This window comes from Macrobrachium rosenbergii, chromosome 12 (assembly GCF_040412425.1).
Source record: "Macrobrachium rosenbergii isolate ZJJX-2024 chromosome 12, ASM4041242v1, whole genome shotgun sequence".
Classification (NCBI taxonomy): Eukaryota; Metazoa; Arthropoda; class Malacostraca; order Decapoda; family Palaemonidae; genus Macrobrachium; species Macrobrachium rosenbergii.
The window spans coordinates 4,788,797-4,803,000 of record NC_089752.1 but is presented as its reverse complement, the minus strand read 5'-3'; the positions used below and the strand labels follow the sequence as shown (position 1 = coordinate 4,803,000).

At 33.5% G+C, this 14,204-nt stretch overlaps 1 protein-coding gene across 1 annotated transcript in view; it reads left to right on the top strand.

Annotated features, from left to right (window-relative positions):
• LOC136844305 (high mobility group nucleosome-binding domain-containing protein 5-like) overlaps nucleotides 1-13,658 on the top strand; it is a 24,794-nt gene extending 11,136 nt beyond the window's left edge. Inside the window, exons 2-3 of the mRNA XM_067113279.1 lie at nucleotides 12,827-12,922; nucleotides 13,384-13,658. Coding sequence (XP_066969380.1) covers nucleotides 12,827-12,922; nucleotides 13,384-13,658 — 371 coding nt within the window. The remainder of the gene's footprint in view (nucleotides 1-12,826; nucleotides 12,923-13,383) is intronic.
• Nucleotides 13,659-14,204: the final 546 nt, after the last annotated feature.

Here is a 14,204-nt window from a genome sequence, read left to right as displayed (position 1 = left end):
CGAGGAACAAAAATAAAAATGAGGCAGAACCGCTTGCGACGAATGAAGCCATAATAGAACTGTAGGCACGCAGTTACGTTTTTGTTCCACATCGCCAAAGTTGAAACAAACTATACCAGTTTGCGGAAGCATACTATTCAGTCAATACGTCATACCCTCACAATCAGCACGACAAGGCTTACAAAAGAGAACCTGCTACTCCAATAGACCTGTGGGTGGAGAGATCGCAGAGGACTAGTAATGACAGGAAGTGAGGCATTCGATGAAACAAGTGCGAACGCCTGAGTTATGGGGAACGGCCTCTGAGGGTCATTAAGGGAACTTGGAACAAATCATTGGTTCATCGCTTCCGCTTTCGCCACCCCCCCCCCCAACACCCCCAGCCCCCAGTAACCGGATCTGCCGTTCACATTCACTGTGTTCCTCAGTGATTCACATTCCAATATATCACCGTCAATACATTACGGGGCGTAATTCATACGACCCTCCTACCGACGCATGTAAACGTCAAATATTTCAGCGATAAAATAGACGAGTACTTCTATTTTCTTCCTTTCATAAAACGTGTATGTAACTACTTTTTCTTATCATGATAATAAATTGGGTGAATTAGTTGTGAAGTAAGGTAAAGCAGGTTATCATTACAATTTATGGCACTGCTAATTTCATAAAATCAGGTGTTTACGCAAGATGAGGGATGAACAGCGAGTTTTTAAAATCATAAGGATACTACAATAAAAAACAAGTAAAAATTGCGCTGAAGTTTCTTGGGCCCAATCGAGTTTTCTCTATCGGTGGTCTCGGTATAATGCTGCATGAGCCGCGGCCTATGAAACTTTAACCAAAGCCCGTTGGTGGCCTATCCTACATCGTTGCCAGAAGCATGATTGTCTGTAACTTTAACCTTACACAATAATAAAAACTACTGAGGCTAGAGGGCTGCAATTTGGTATGTTTGATGATTGGCGGGTGGATGATCAACATACCAATTTTCAGCCCTCTAGCCTCAGTAGTTTTTAAGATCTGAGGGCGGACAGAAAAAGTGCTTACAGGCAAAAGTGCGGACGGACAGACAAAGCCGGCACAATATTTTCTTTTACAGAAAACTAAAAAATGTACCGCAATTTTACTTTCTTTTGTGTCAAGGTATTTATTTATACGGGGCAGCTGAAATTAATTGATCAAGATGAGTAATTGCTCCCGTGGAACGAGAAAATTGGATGAGGCCAACTTAATTCTTTCCCTGATCGGTTACTTTCTTTCTAGTTTTCATTTACCTATTCACGTAGTTACTTATTCTAGAAATTAATCATAACTGTTGTTTGATTTATTCACTGAAAGGCTGCAAGACTTGCTCTATAAGAACATATATACTGTTTAACATATAATAACAATAACTGATTTCTCTTGGACACTGCAGCAATAACATTCAACAGTACATGTTTGAAAAAGCGTCTACTACCCACAAATAATAATAATAATAATAATAATAATAATAATAATAATTGCTCGCAGCAGCATGAGTCTTGAAAACGAGAAAGAAATACACAGTTATGTATGGTTGCAAATGTATTCAAAAATAAATCCATACAGAGAGCTTTCGGGAATCGGTTCGATTCTCCTTTTCAATCTCAATACAGATTGATTTTGAAATATATTTGTACCCATACATAACTGTGGGTTTGTTCTCCAATAATAATAATAATAATAATAATAATAATAATAATAATAATAATAATAATAATTATTATTATTATTATTATTATTATTATTATTAATTAATTACGAACACCGTATACCAACACAAGGCCTAATACAAACTGGTAGTCAGCGAATAATAATAATAATAATAATAATAATAATAATAATAATAATAATAATAATAATAATAATAACAAATTACGAACATCGTATACTAACACAACGCCTAATAAAAACTGGTAGTCAGCGAATAATAATAATAATAATAATAATAATAATAATAATAATAATAATAATAATAAATTACGAACATCGTATACCAACACAACGCCTAATAGAAACTGGTAGTTAGATGATATAATAATAATAATAATAATAATAATAATAATAATAATAATAATAATAATAATAATAATAATAATAATAATAATAAATTACGAACATCGTATACTTACACAAAGCCTTAATAGAAACCGGTTGCCAGCAAATAATAATAATAATAATAATAATGATAATGATGATAATAATAATAATAATAATAATAATAATAATAATAATAATAAATTACGAACATCGTATACCTACACAAAGCCTTAATAGAAACCGGTTGTCAGCAAATAATAATAATAATAATAATAATAATAATAATAATAAATTACGAACATCGTATACCAGCGCAACGCCTAATAGAAACCGGCAGTCAACGGCACTCCCACAACAGATCGGTTGTAGAGTCGTTCATTGATAAAAAGGTTGCGTGATCGTCATTCATCAGGCGATATTGTTCTACCCTTACAACGGCACTTCCTCCTACTTGCTACTTTGGGCATTCCCCAGACCCTAGATCTCTGCCCTCACGCCTTGCAATTTGTTGCTGTTTGTTTGTTTGTTCGCCAGTTGCTACCACTCTCCATATCCGCCTTTTTATCTTTTATTCTATGTATCTATTTATACAGTATTTCTTTGGGCGTTGCACGCCATATTGCATTTTAATGTTTGTTTTTTTTTATGCCGTCCAGCATATGGGGAAGTAAAACTTTTTTTTTTGTATTGTCATATAATGTTATCATTTTTTACTTCTCTCTCGCAAAACATCATAGTTATCTATACATGATCTCAATATAACCATCTCATCATAAATATATCTCATTATTTATATATATATATATATATATATATATATATATATATATATATACAATATGTGTGTGTATACATACACACACATACATATAGATATATATATAGATATATATATATATATATATATGTAATATATATAGATATATATAAATACATATTATATACATTATATATATATATATATATATATATATATATATATATATATATATATATATATATATATATATATATATATATATATATATATATATATATATATAATTTAGATAAATAAACGGCAAAGGAACAAAAGAGTACATCTGCACCACCATCTCTCAACCACGCCAAGCAACACCAATAATCACGATACATTCATTTCTTATTACTTCTCTTCCTCCTACTATTACTGCTACTAAGGCAGCCCATTCTTAGTCGCAATGACGAAAGAAACAACAGTAGTAAAAATAAAAGTAGAAAAAGAAACGACAAAAGAACCCCTCAAATTCCACAGCCTATACAGAACCAAACTCCTAACGAGTTCTTCCGTAGAACTGACTCACCCAACCACGAGACACTGAGCCAGTTAAATCCTCCTAGAGAAAGTAAGAAGGGTCGCACGAACCATATCAAGGGCACTTGCACCGGATACTAAGCAGCCAACCTAACCCTTCCAAGAGAAATAGAATTTATAACATTAACAACATCGAGTAAATGAAAGAGGTGGATTGCGTTTCAGAGAATGAAAGTGCGTGTCCTTTGTTTTGTCTTTCCGGTAAGAGTGTTCACTCAAGGAGATGCCGGGAATTCAGGTCGCGGACGGAATTCGGCTACGCTTTGGCTTCCGATGAACGCGGCGTGATGTGGTGAGCGACACGCATTAAAAATAACCTTTGATGATATAAATCAATCAATCAGTAAATAAATATATATATATACATACATATGTATATATATATATATATATATATATATATATATATATATATATATATATATATAATGGAAATAATCAACCCACAATCACGTGTGTGGAACAGAGATAATTTCTGAAAGCTCACATCAGATCGAACCGCTGGCTTGTGTGGCTTGGTTGGTAGCGGTCCTGTCTTTTCAATTGAAAGACCTGGGTTCGATCCTGGTGAGTCAAAAAATATATATATATATATATATATATATATACATTAATATGTCTATTATAATATATATATATATATATATATATATATATATATATATATATATATATATATATATATATACAGTATATACATATACAGAAATATATTCTGTGCAGTAGCACAACACAAGTAACTTAAAACTGCTACATGAAAAACATTGAAAACAGTTACAATTAAGCTCTCGTCTATTGTAACAAAGAAAGCACCAGGAAAAAAAAAAAAAAACTCGAGTGCCGTGCTCTCGCCGAAATCGTAGTAAAAAAAAAAAAAAAAACCGCTCATGAGTTACATTTTGGCCACTCGCCGACTCTATTTATGGCTCTCAAAGAGTCGCTCTGTATAATTTTTGACATTCCCCTGGTGGGTGCCGTGAAATGTTCTGCATTTGGCCCTCAAATATTATTTCAGGGTTTAGTGTACATTGTATCACATCATTAGCACATTGTTGTACATGCAAATGCATTCCGAGGTACGTGGAGACAAAGGGGTGTTCTGTCCATGTTCACGCTAGAGAATACATATATATATATGTATATATATATATATATATATATATATATATATATATATATATATATATATGTGTGTGTGTGTGTGTGTGTGTATGTATGTATTTATGTATATATATATATATATATATATATATATATATATATATATATATATATATATATATATATTATTAATATATATATTAACATATATATGGATATATATAATATATATATGTGTATATATTATATATAGACAGATAGATAGATAGATAGACAGATAGACAGATAGATATTCCGTCGCGTGGACATTAGCATGCACACCTCTTTGTGTCCGTGTACCTCAGAATGCACTTGCGTGTACGACACTGTACTAATGATGAGATACACGGTACGCTAAACCTTGAAATATAATTTATGGCCAAATGTATTACATTTTACGGCACCCGAGGAATGTCGAAAATTATGCAGAGCGGGTCTTTGAAAGCCATAAATAGAGGCAGCAAGTGGCCAAAATAATATGAGCCTTCGGCATTTTTTTTTACCACAATTTCGACGACAGTAAAGCACAAAAAAATTCTCTCTCTCTCTCTCTCTCTTGCTTTATTTGTTACAAACACGAGGGATTTTTTATATTTAAACATTTTAAGTTTTTTCTGCTCTCTCTCCCTTGCTTTATTTGTTACAACACACAAAAGCTTTTTTATTTTTAAACATTTCAAGTTTTGTCTTCTCTCTCTCTTGCTTTATTTGTTACAACACACGAGAGCTTCTTTATTTTAAAACTTTCAGCTTTTTTCTCTCTCTTGCTTTATTTGTTACAACACACGAGAGCTTCTTTATTTTAAAACTTTCAGCTTTTTTCTCTCTCTTGCTTTATTTGTTACAACACACGAGAGATTCTTTATTTTAAAACTTTCAGCTTTTTCTCTCTCTTGCTTTATTTGTTACAACACACGAGAGCTTCTTTATTTTAAAACTTTCAGCTTTTTTTCTCTCTTGCTTTATTTGTTACAACACACGAGAGCTTTTATTTTTAAACTTTCAGCTTTTTCTCTCTTGCTTTATTTGTTACAACACACGAGAGCTTCTTTATTTTTAAACTTTCAGCTTTTTTCTCTCTCTTGCTTTATTTGTTACAACACACGAGAGCTTCTTTATTTTTAAACTTTCAGCTTTTTTCTCTCTCTTGCTTTATTTGTTACAACACACGAGAGCTTTTTTTTTAAACTTTCAGCTTTTCTCTCTTGCTTTATTTGTTACAACACACGAGAGCTTCTTTATTTTTAAACTTTCGCTTTTTTTCTCTCTTGCTTTATTTGTTACAACACACAAGAGCTTTTTATTTTTAAACTTCAGCTTTTTTTTTCTCTTGCTTTATTTTGTTTACAACACACGAGAGCTTTATTTTTAAACTTTTCAGCTTTTTTCTCTTGCTTTATTTGTTACAAACACGAGAGCTTTTTTTTAAACTTTCAGTTTTTTTCTCTTGCTTTATTTGTTACAACACACAAGAGCTTTATTTTTAAACTTTCAGCTTTTTTCTCTCTCTTGCTTTATTTGTTACAACACACGAGAGCTTCTTTATTTTTAAACTTTCAGCTTTTCTCTCTCTTGCTTTATTTGTTACAACACACGAGAGCTTTTTTATTTTTAAACTTTCAGCTTTTTTCTCTCTCTTGCTTTATTTGTTACAACACACAAGAGCTTCTTTATTTTTAAACTTTCAGCTTTTTTCTCTCTCTTGCTTTATTTGTTACAACACACGAGAGCTTCTTTATTTTTAAACTTTCAGCTTTTTTCTCTCTTGCTTTATTTGTTACAACACACGAGAGCTTTATTTTTAAACTTTCAGCTTTTTTTTTTCTCTTGCTTTATTTGTTACAACACACGAGAGCTTCTTTATTTTTAAACTTTTCTTTTCTCTCTTGCTTTATTTGTTACAACACACGAGAGCTTCTTTATTTTTAAACTTTCCTTTTTTTCTCTCTTGCTTTATTTGTTACAACACGAGCTTTTTTTTTTAAACTTTCAGTTTTTTCTCTTGCTTTATTTGTTACAACACACAAGAGCTTTATTTTTAAACTTTCAGCTTTTTCTCTCTCTTGCTTTATTTGTTACAAACACGAGAGCTTTTTATTTTTAAACTTTCAGTTTTTTCTCTCTTGCTTTATTTGTTACAACACACAAGAGCTTTATTTTTAAACTTTCAGCTTTTTTCTCTTGCTTTATTTGTTACAACACACGAGAGCTTTTTTTATTTTTAAACTTTCAGCTTTTCTCTCTTGCTTTATTTGTTACAACACACGAGAGCTTCTTTATTTTAAACTTTCAGTTTTTTTCTCTCTTTGCTTTATTTGTTACAACACACAAGAGCTTTTTTTATTTTTAAACTTTCAGCTTTTTTTTTCTCTCTTGCTTTATTTGTTACAACACACAAGAGCTTTATTTTTAAACTTTCAGCTTTTTCTCTCTCTTGCTTTATTTGTTAAACAACACACGAGAGCTTCTTTATTTTTAAACTTTCAGCTTTTTCTCTTGCTTTATTTGTTACAACACACGAGAGCTTCTTTATTTTTAAACTTTCAGCTTTTTCTCTCTCTTGCTTTATTTGTTACAACACACAAGAGCTTCTTTTTTATTTTTAAACTTTCAGCTTTTTCTCTCTCTTGCTTTTATTTGTTACAACACGATGAGCTTCTTTATTTTTAAACTTTCAGCTTTTTTCTCTCTTGCTTTATTTGTTACAACACACAAGAGCTTCTTTATTTTAAACTTTCAGCTTTTTTTCTCTCTTGCTTTATTTGTTACAACACACGAGAGCTTTTTATTTTTAAACTTTCAGCTTTTTCTCTCTTGCTTTATTTGTTACAACACACGAGAGCTTCTTTATTTTTAAACTTTCAGCTTTTTCTCTCTTGCTTTATTTTGTTACAAACACAAGAGCTTCTTTATTTTTAAACTTTCAGCTTTTTCTCTCTTGCTTTATTTGTTACAACACACGAGAGCTTCTTTATTTTTAAACTTTCATTTTCTTCTCTTGCTTTATTTGTTACAACACACGAGAGCTTCTTTATTTTTAAACTTTCAGCTTTTTTCTCTCTGCTTTATTTGTTACAACACACAAGAGCTTTATTTTTAAACTTTCAGCTTTTTTCTCTTGCTTTATTTGTTACAACACACGAGAGCTTCTTTATTTTTAAACTTTCAGCTTTTTCTCTCTTGCTTTATTTGCAACACACGAGAGCTTTATTTTTAAACTTTCAGCTTTTTCTCTCTTGCTTTATTTGTTACAACACACGAGAGCTTTATTTTAAAACTTTCAGCTTTTTCTCTCTCTTGCTTTATTTGTTACAACACACAAGAGATTCTTTATTTTTAAGAATTTCAAGATTTTTTTTTCTCTCTCTTTCTTTATTTGTTACAACAAACAAGAGAATTTTTCTATTTTTAAATATTTTTTTTATATGCAGTAGTTTTAAGTTACCTGTGCGCTACTACCGCTGAACGCAACTTTTGAGCCCGTGCTTTGTTATTCAATGTGAAGTTCAAGCTTGCACTTTTTGTGTCTGTTTGCTTCTCTGCTTGCACGGTTGGCTGTCTGAAATTATTGTGACTGCGTGTCTTTATTTCCTTTAACTGCCAGTTCCTCTGTTTTCTTTTTCTTTTATCATTTTATTATATTTCTCTCTATGCACAAAAATCGCAGCCTGAATAACATTAGCACGTAAATTTTTAATCTTGCGTAATTTAGAAGTGACAAATGAGAATTATTACTCCTTTTCCCTTCCCTTCCTTTGTTCCATTATGCTCATTCTCGCGGCCGTTAGTTTTTACCGCTCTGCAGCACGAAAAAGTTTGATGGCCAAATCCTCCTTATTTCATTGTCCTGTACTGAAATTTTCCCGGAATAAGAGCATTTCTCAAATTACAGGAAAAACTGACGTTATCACTCAGCATAGATAGCTCGTGTTCTAAGTGTGAAGACTTTTTTAAGTTTAAACAGCTTATGAGTTTGATAACTTACTTGTAGATATCTAACAAATGTTAGCGACGGAAGTGAACTAATATTAATCATTCCTTTTGTGTTCCAAAAAGTACTTCACTCAACTTTTTTTCTTTTTTTAGTTTTCTATAAGAGAAAACTATTGTGCTGGCTTTGTCTGTCCGTCCGTGCTTTTTTCTGTCCGCCTTCAGGTCTTAAAAACTACTGAGGCTAGAGGGCTGCAAATTGGTATGTTGATCATCCACCCTCCAATCATCAAACGTACCAAAGTGCAGCCCCCTAGCCTCACGTCGCTGTTTTAAGAGATGGAATTCCGTTCAAGAAGCAGCACTCATTATTTCACTTCATGACAGACCCCGACCTGTAATAGGATATTTAAGAGCAAAAAAAAAGATCTGTAATAGGATATTTAAGACCAAAAAGACCTGTAATAGGATATTTAAGAGCAAAAAGACCCGTAATAGGATATTTAAGAGCAAAGAGACCTGTAATGGGATATTTAAGAGCAAAAAGACCCGTAATGGGATATTTAAGAGCAAAAAGACCCGCAATGGGATATTTAAGAGTAAAGAGACCTGTAATGGGATATTTAAGAACAAAAAGATCAGTAATAGGATATTTAAGAGCAAAAAGACCCGTACTGGGATATTTAAGAGCAAAGAGACCTGTAATGGGATATTTAAGAGCAAAAAGACCTGTAACATGATATTTAAGAGCAAAAAGACTTGTAATGGGATATTTAAGAGCAACAAGACCTGTAATGAGATATTTAAGAGCAAAGAGACCTGTAATGGGATATTTAAGACCAAAAAGACCTGCAAAGGATATTTAAGAGCAAAAAGACCTGTAATGGGATATGAAGAGCAAAAAGACCTGTAATGGGATATTTAAGCGCAAAAAGACCTGTAATGGGATATTTAAGAGCAAAAGACCTGTAATAGGATATTTAAGAGCAAAAAGACCTGTAATGGGATATTTAAGTGCAAAAGACCTGTAATGGGATATCTAAGAGCAAAAAGACCTGTAATGGATATTGAAGAGCAAAAAGACCTGTAGTGGGATATTTAAGAGCAAAAAGACCTGTAATGGGGTATGAAGAGCAAAAAGACCTGTAATGGGATATTTAAGAGCAAAAAGACCTGTAATGGGATATTGAAGAGCAAAAAGACCTGTAACATGATATTTAAGAGCAAAAAGACCTGTAATGGGATATGATGAGCAAAAACACCTGTAATGGGATATATAAGAGCAAAAGACCTCTAATGGGATATTTAAGAGCAAAAAGACCTGTAATGGGATATTTAATCACAAAAAAGACCTGTAATGGGATATTTAAGAGCAAAAGACCTCTAATGGGATATTTAAGAGCAAAAAGACCTGTAATGGGATATTTAAGTGCAACAATACCTGTAGTGGGATATTTAAGAGCAAAAAAGACCTGTAATGGGACATGAAGAGCAAAAAGACCGGTAATGTGATATTTAAACGCAAAATGACCTGTAATGGGATATTTAAGCGCAAAAAGACCTGTAATGGGATATTTAAGCGCAAAAAGACCTGTAATGGGATATTTAAGAGCAAAAAGACCTGTAATGGGATATTTAAGAGCAAAAAGGCCTGTAATGGGATATTTAATATTTAAGAGCAAAAAGTCCTGTAATGGGATATTTAAGAGCAAAATGACCTGTAATGGGATATTTAAGAGAGTAAAAAGACCTGTGATGGGATATTTAAGAGTAAAAAAACCTGTAATGGGATATTTAAGAGCAAAAAGGCCTGTAATAGAACATTTAAGAGCAAAGAGGCCTGTAATGGGATATTTAAGAGTAAAAAGACCTGTAATGGGATATTTAAGAGCGTAAAAAGACCTATGATATGCTATTTAAGAGTAAAAAGACCTGTAATGGGATATTTAGGAGCAAAAGACCTGTAATCGGATATTTAAGATAAAAAAGACCTGTAATATGATATTTAAGAGGAAAAAGCTGACTTTTAAGAGCGATGTGTTACCTTGGTCTGAATGGATCAGCTGCGGTCAGGCCCATGAATGAATTTAACTTTAATTAGCCCACATGCTTAACCATTTCAAGTATGCATGCATTTGTAAGACTGTAATGCGTGTGCATTGAGATTTGGAAGTATTCTTATAACTATTCTGTGGGTGAGTGTAGTTTTATGGGTTCAAAACTGAGTGTGTGACGACACGTTATAAATGCAAGGCTATATTTTGCATAAGAAGTGTGTAGGCTTATTTTAAAATATCTTTTTGTTTCTTGTAGATGTGATTATTTAGATACGCTTTAAGATATATATACAAATTTTAATATAGTGCATGTACATAAATTATAGAGTAACTGAAAGAGACTAAAGAAATTTCCTTTTAAATATAAACAAACTTTAAGGTTCATATTTCACTGCAAAAGCTTTGAGTATGATCATAAAATGGAAAGGCGCATACGTCCTGATAGCGACAAAGCGCTAGTAAGTGTTTCAGTGCCTTAACCATAAAACTCTGGGTCAGTTTCCACCGAAAATGCATGTGCCGGGTTGTCAAAATTTAGGCCACAAGTTTTTATCGAAACTTTTGACATTTAGAATTCAAATGTATCCCCCTCGCCCGCCCAGGTCTGCACCACTTACTGAACCTTTTATTCTCAGAATTTCTCAAATTTAACAGTGACTGGAATTGATGCAAATATTTTTGCTGGGAGAAATGAAACTGTATTTGATTTTTCATTAGCAAGAGAGATATTTTACACTTGCATTCACGTACAGAGCACATATTCGAAATATATCATTTTCATTAGGAGAGAGATATTTTGCACTTGCTGTCAAGTCAATATATTCGAAAAATATTTCTGAGTGCTGGTGAGAGCGGAAATATAAAACAATAAAAAAGTTGAAAATGTGTATATTTCTAATCCATGTCTCTATACTTTTGTGTTTTTGTAATAGCAAAAAAGAAGCCTTTCAACACGTATTTAGATGACCCGACACGTGTGAATGAGGACCACCCTGGAGGGGTGCCCGTTCTGGAAACCTTAATGTATACCTTTGCGCCTGCGCAATTTGATTTTTAAACGGAAAACTTACTTGCTTCCAGGAGGTTTAAAGTTCGACAGTGTATCTCTAAAGGTTTTGTACTGCTCGGATATTTCGATACCTAATAAGTGTGCACAATTTCCTCATTTTTAGTTTTCTGTAAAAGAAAGCTTTTGAGATATGGCTATTCGTCTGTCCGTCCGCATTTTTCCTGTCCGCCCTCAGAACTTAAAAACTACTAAGAGGGCTGCAAATTAGGATGTTGGTCATCCACCCTCCAATCATCAGACATACCACATTGCAGCCCTCTAGCCTCAGTAGTTTGTATTTTATTTAAGGTTAAAGTTAGCCATGATCGTGCGTCTGGCACCGCTATAGAAAAGGCCACCACCGATCCGTGGTTAAAGATTCATGGGCCCCGGCTCATACAGCATTATACCGAATCACCGAAAGGTATATGTATTTTCGGCGGCCTTGGTTATACGCTGTAGCGGTTGTACAGAAAACCTGATTGCGCCGAAGAAACATCGGCGCATTTTTCACTTGTTTCTATTTTCCTCGAAATCCATTCCGTCTACCATCATAAGAGGTGACGCAACCAACTCGCAGTCTTTCTTAGTAACAAAGTCAACACGGAATGAATGACAAAAAAAACTTAATCTCTCTCTCTCTCTCTCTCTCTCTCTCTCGTACAGTAACTGCATGAACAGGATTAAGGACCTAGGCTACCATGAAACACTGTTAAGGGGAGAGAGCTAGCGAACGTGCTGAAGGAAAAAAATTAAATAAGAAAATCGACATAACTGAAAATTAAATATAATTCAATAAATTATATATATACAGTATATACACATAAATATATATATATATATATATATATATATATATATATATATATATATATATATATACATATATTGAAGGAGAAATGTGAAATAAGAAAAATGGATATAACTTAAAAATGAAAAATAATTTAATAAATTATATATATATATATATATATATATATATATATATATATATATATATATATATACAGTTATATATATATATACATATATATATATATATATATATATATATATATATATATATATATATATGTTTAGACAAGAAAAATTCAAGTACACAAAACGACATAAATTGAAAAACAAAGTCTGAAAATAATGAAGACACCAAATTAGCCAAATTAAAAAACAAACGCCAAAAATATCAAACCATAAGATAAAGAAGAAAACTAAAACGTAAATAAAAAAAAAAACCGTCACTACTTCTCCCGGGAGGAGGCACAGAAGAAGAAGAAGAAGAAGGAGGAGGAGGAGGAGGAGGAGGAGGAGGAGGAGGAGGAGGAGGAGGAGGAAAACTACAGGATGTAGGAAGTGCGTGAGGAGGAAGTGACAGGAGGAGGACCGGATGTACGTGTCCAGACCATCGGGAGAGGGATCTGTCTGCTTCTAGACGGGTTGGGGGAAGGGGGAGACTTACTGGTTGAGGAGGAGAAGGAGGAAGAGGAGAAGGAGGAAGAGAGAAGGAGGAAAATGAGAATAGCAAAAACGATAGAATAAAACAGCAGGGGTCGATGAAGGAAGTAAATAAGAGTGGAGATAAACCCTGATAACAAAAACAAGTATTGAATGAAACGAATGAAAGGGCTAAAGGAGGAGGAGGAGGAGGAGGAGGATGAGGATACGAAAATTAGGAGGATGAGGATGACGAAAAGGAGGGGGATGAGAATGACGAAAAGGAGGGGGATGAGGATGACGAAAAGGAGGGGGATGAGAATGACGAAAAGGAGGAGGATGAGAATGACGAAAAGGAGGAGGATGAGGACGACGAAAAGGAGGGGGGGATGAGGATGACGAAAAGGAGGGAGATGAGAATGACGAAAAGGAGGAGGATGAGAATGACGAAAAGGAGGAGGATGAGGATGACGAAAAGGAGGAGGATGAGGATGACGAAAAGGAGGGGGATGAGGATGACGAAAACGAGGATGAGGATGATGAAAACGAGGAGGATGAGGATGACGAAAAGGAGGAGGATGAGGATGACGAAAACGAGGAGGATGAGGATGACGAAAAGGAGGAGGATGAGGATGACGAAAAGGAGGAGGAATAAGAAGAAAAGGAGAATAGCAAAAACGATGGAAAGAAGCAGCAAGGGTCGATGAAGGAGGTGCATAGAGCGCAGCTAAACCCTGATACCAAACAAAAGTATTGAAGGAAACGAATGAAAGGGCTAAAGAAGAGTCACAGAGACAAGGAAGAGAATGAGAAGAGTAAAGAGGATTAAAAGAAACAATAATAAGACAGACAGGAGACAGGAAAAAAACTGGATAAAGTGAAATAGCGGGACGGTTCAACGCAGGGAAACAGAGAGAGAGAGGGTAGGATGAATTAAAAAAAAAAAGGAGGATGAATGGAAATGAGAAACGGGGAACCGAATCTTTTCGCAAATAGGAAAAAATAGGTGAGCTGGGAGAAGGGAACGACGGTGTAGTGTGAAATCTTGCATAATAAATAGTCAGTGAAATTACTTTCAAATTACATCTCCGAAAGTAAAAAAAAAAAAAGACACAATAACACCAGCAGCATCACCAACATTAGTATTATTATTATTATTATTATTATTATTATTATTATTATTATTATTATTCTTTAGAAG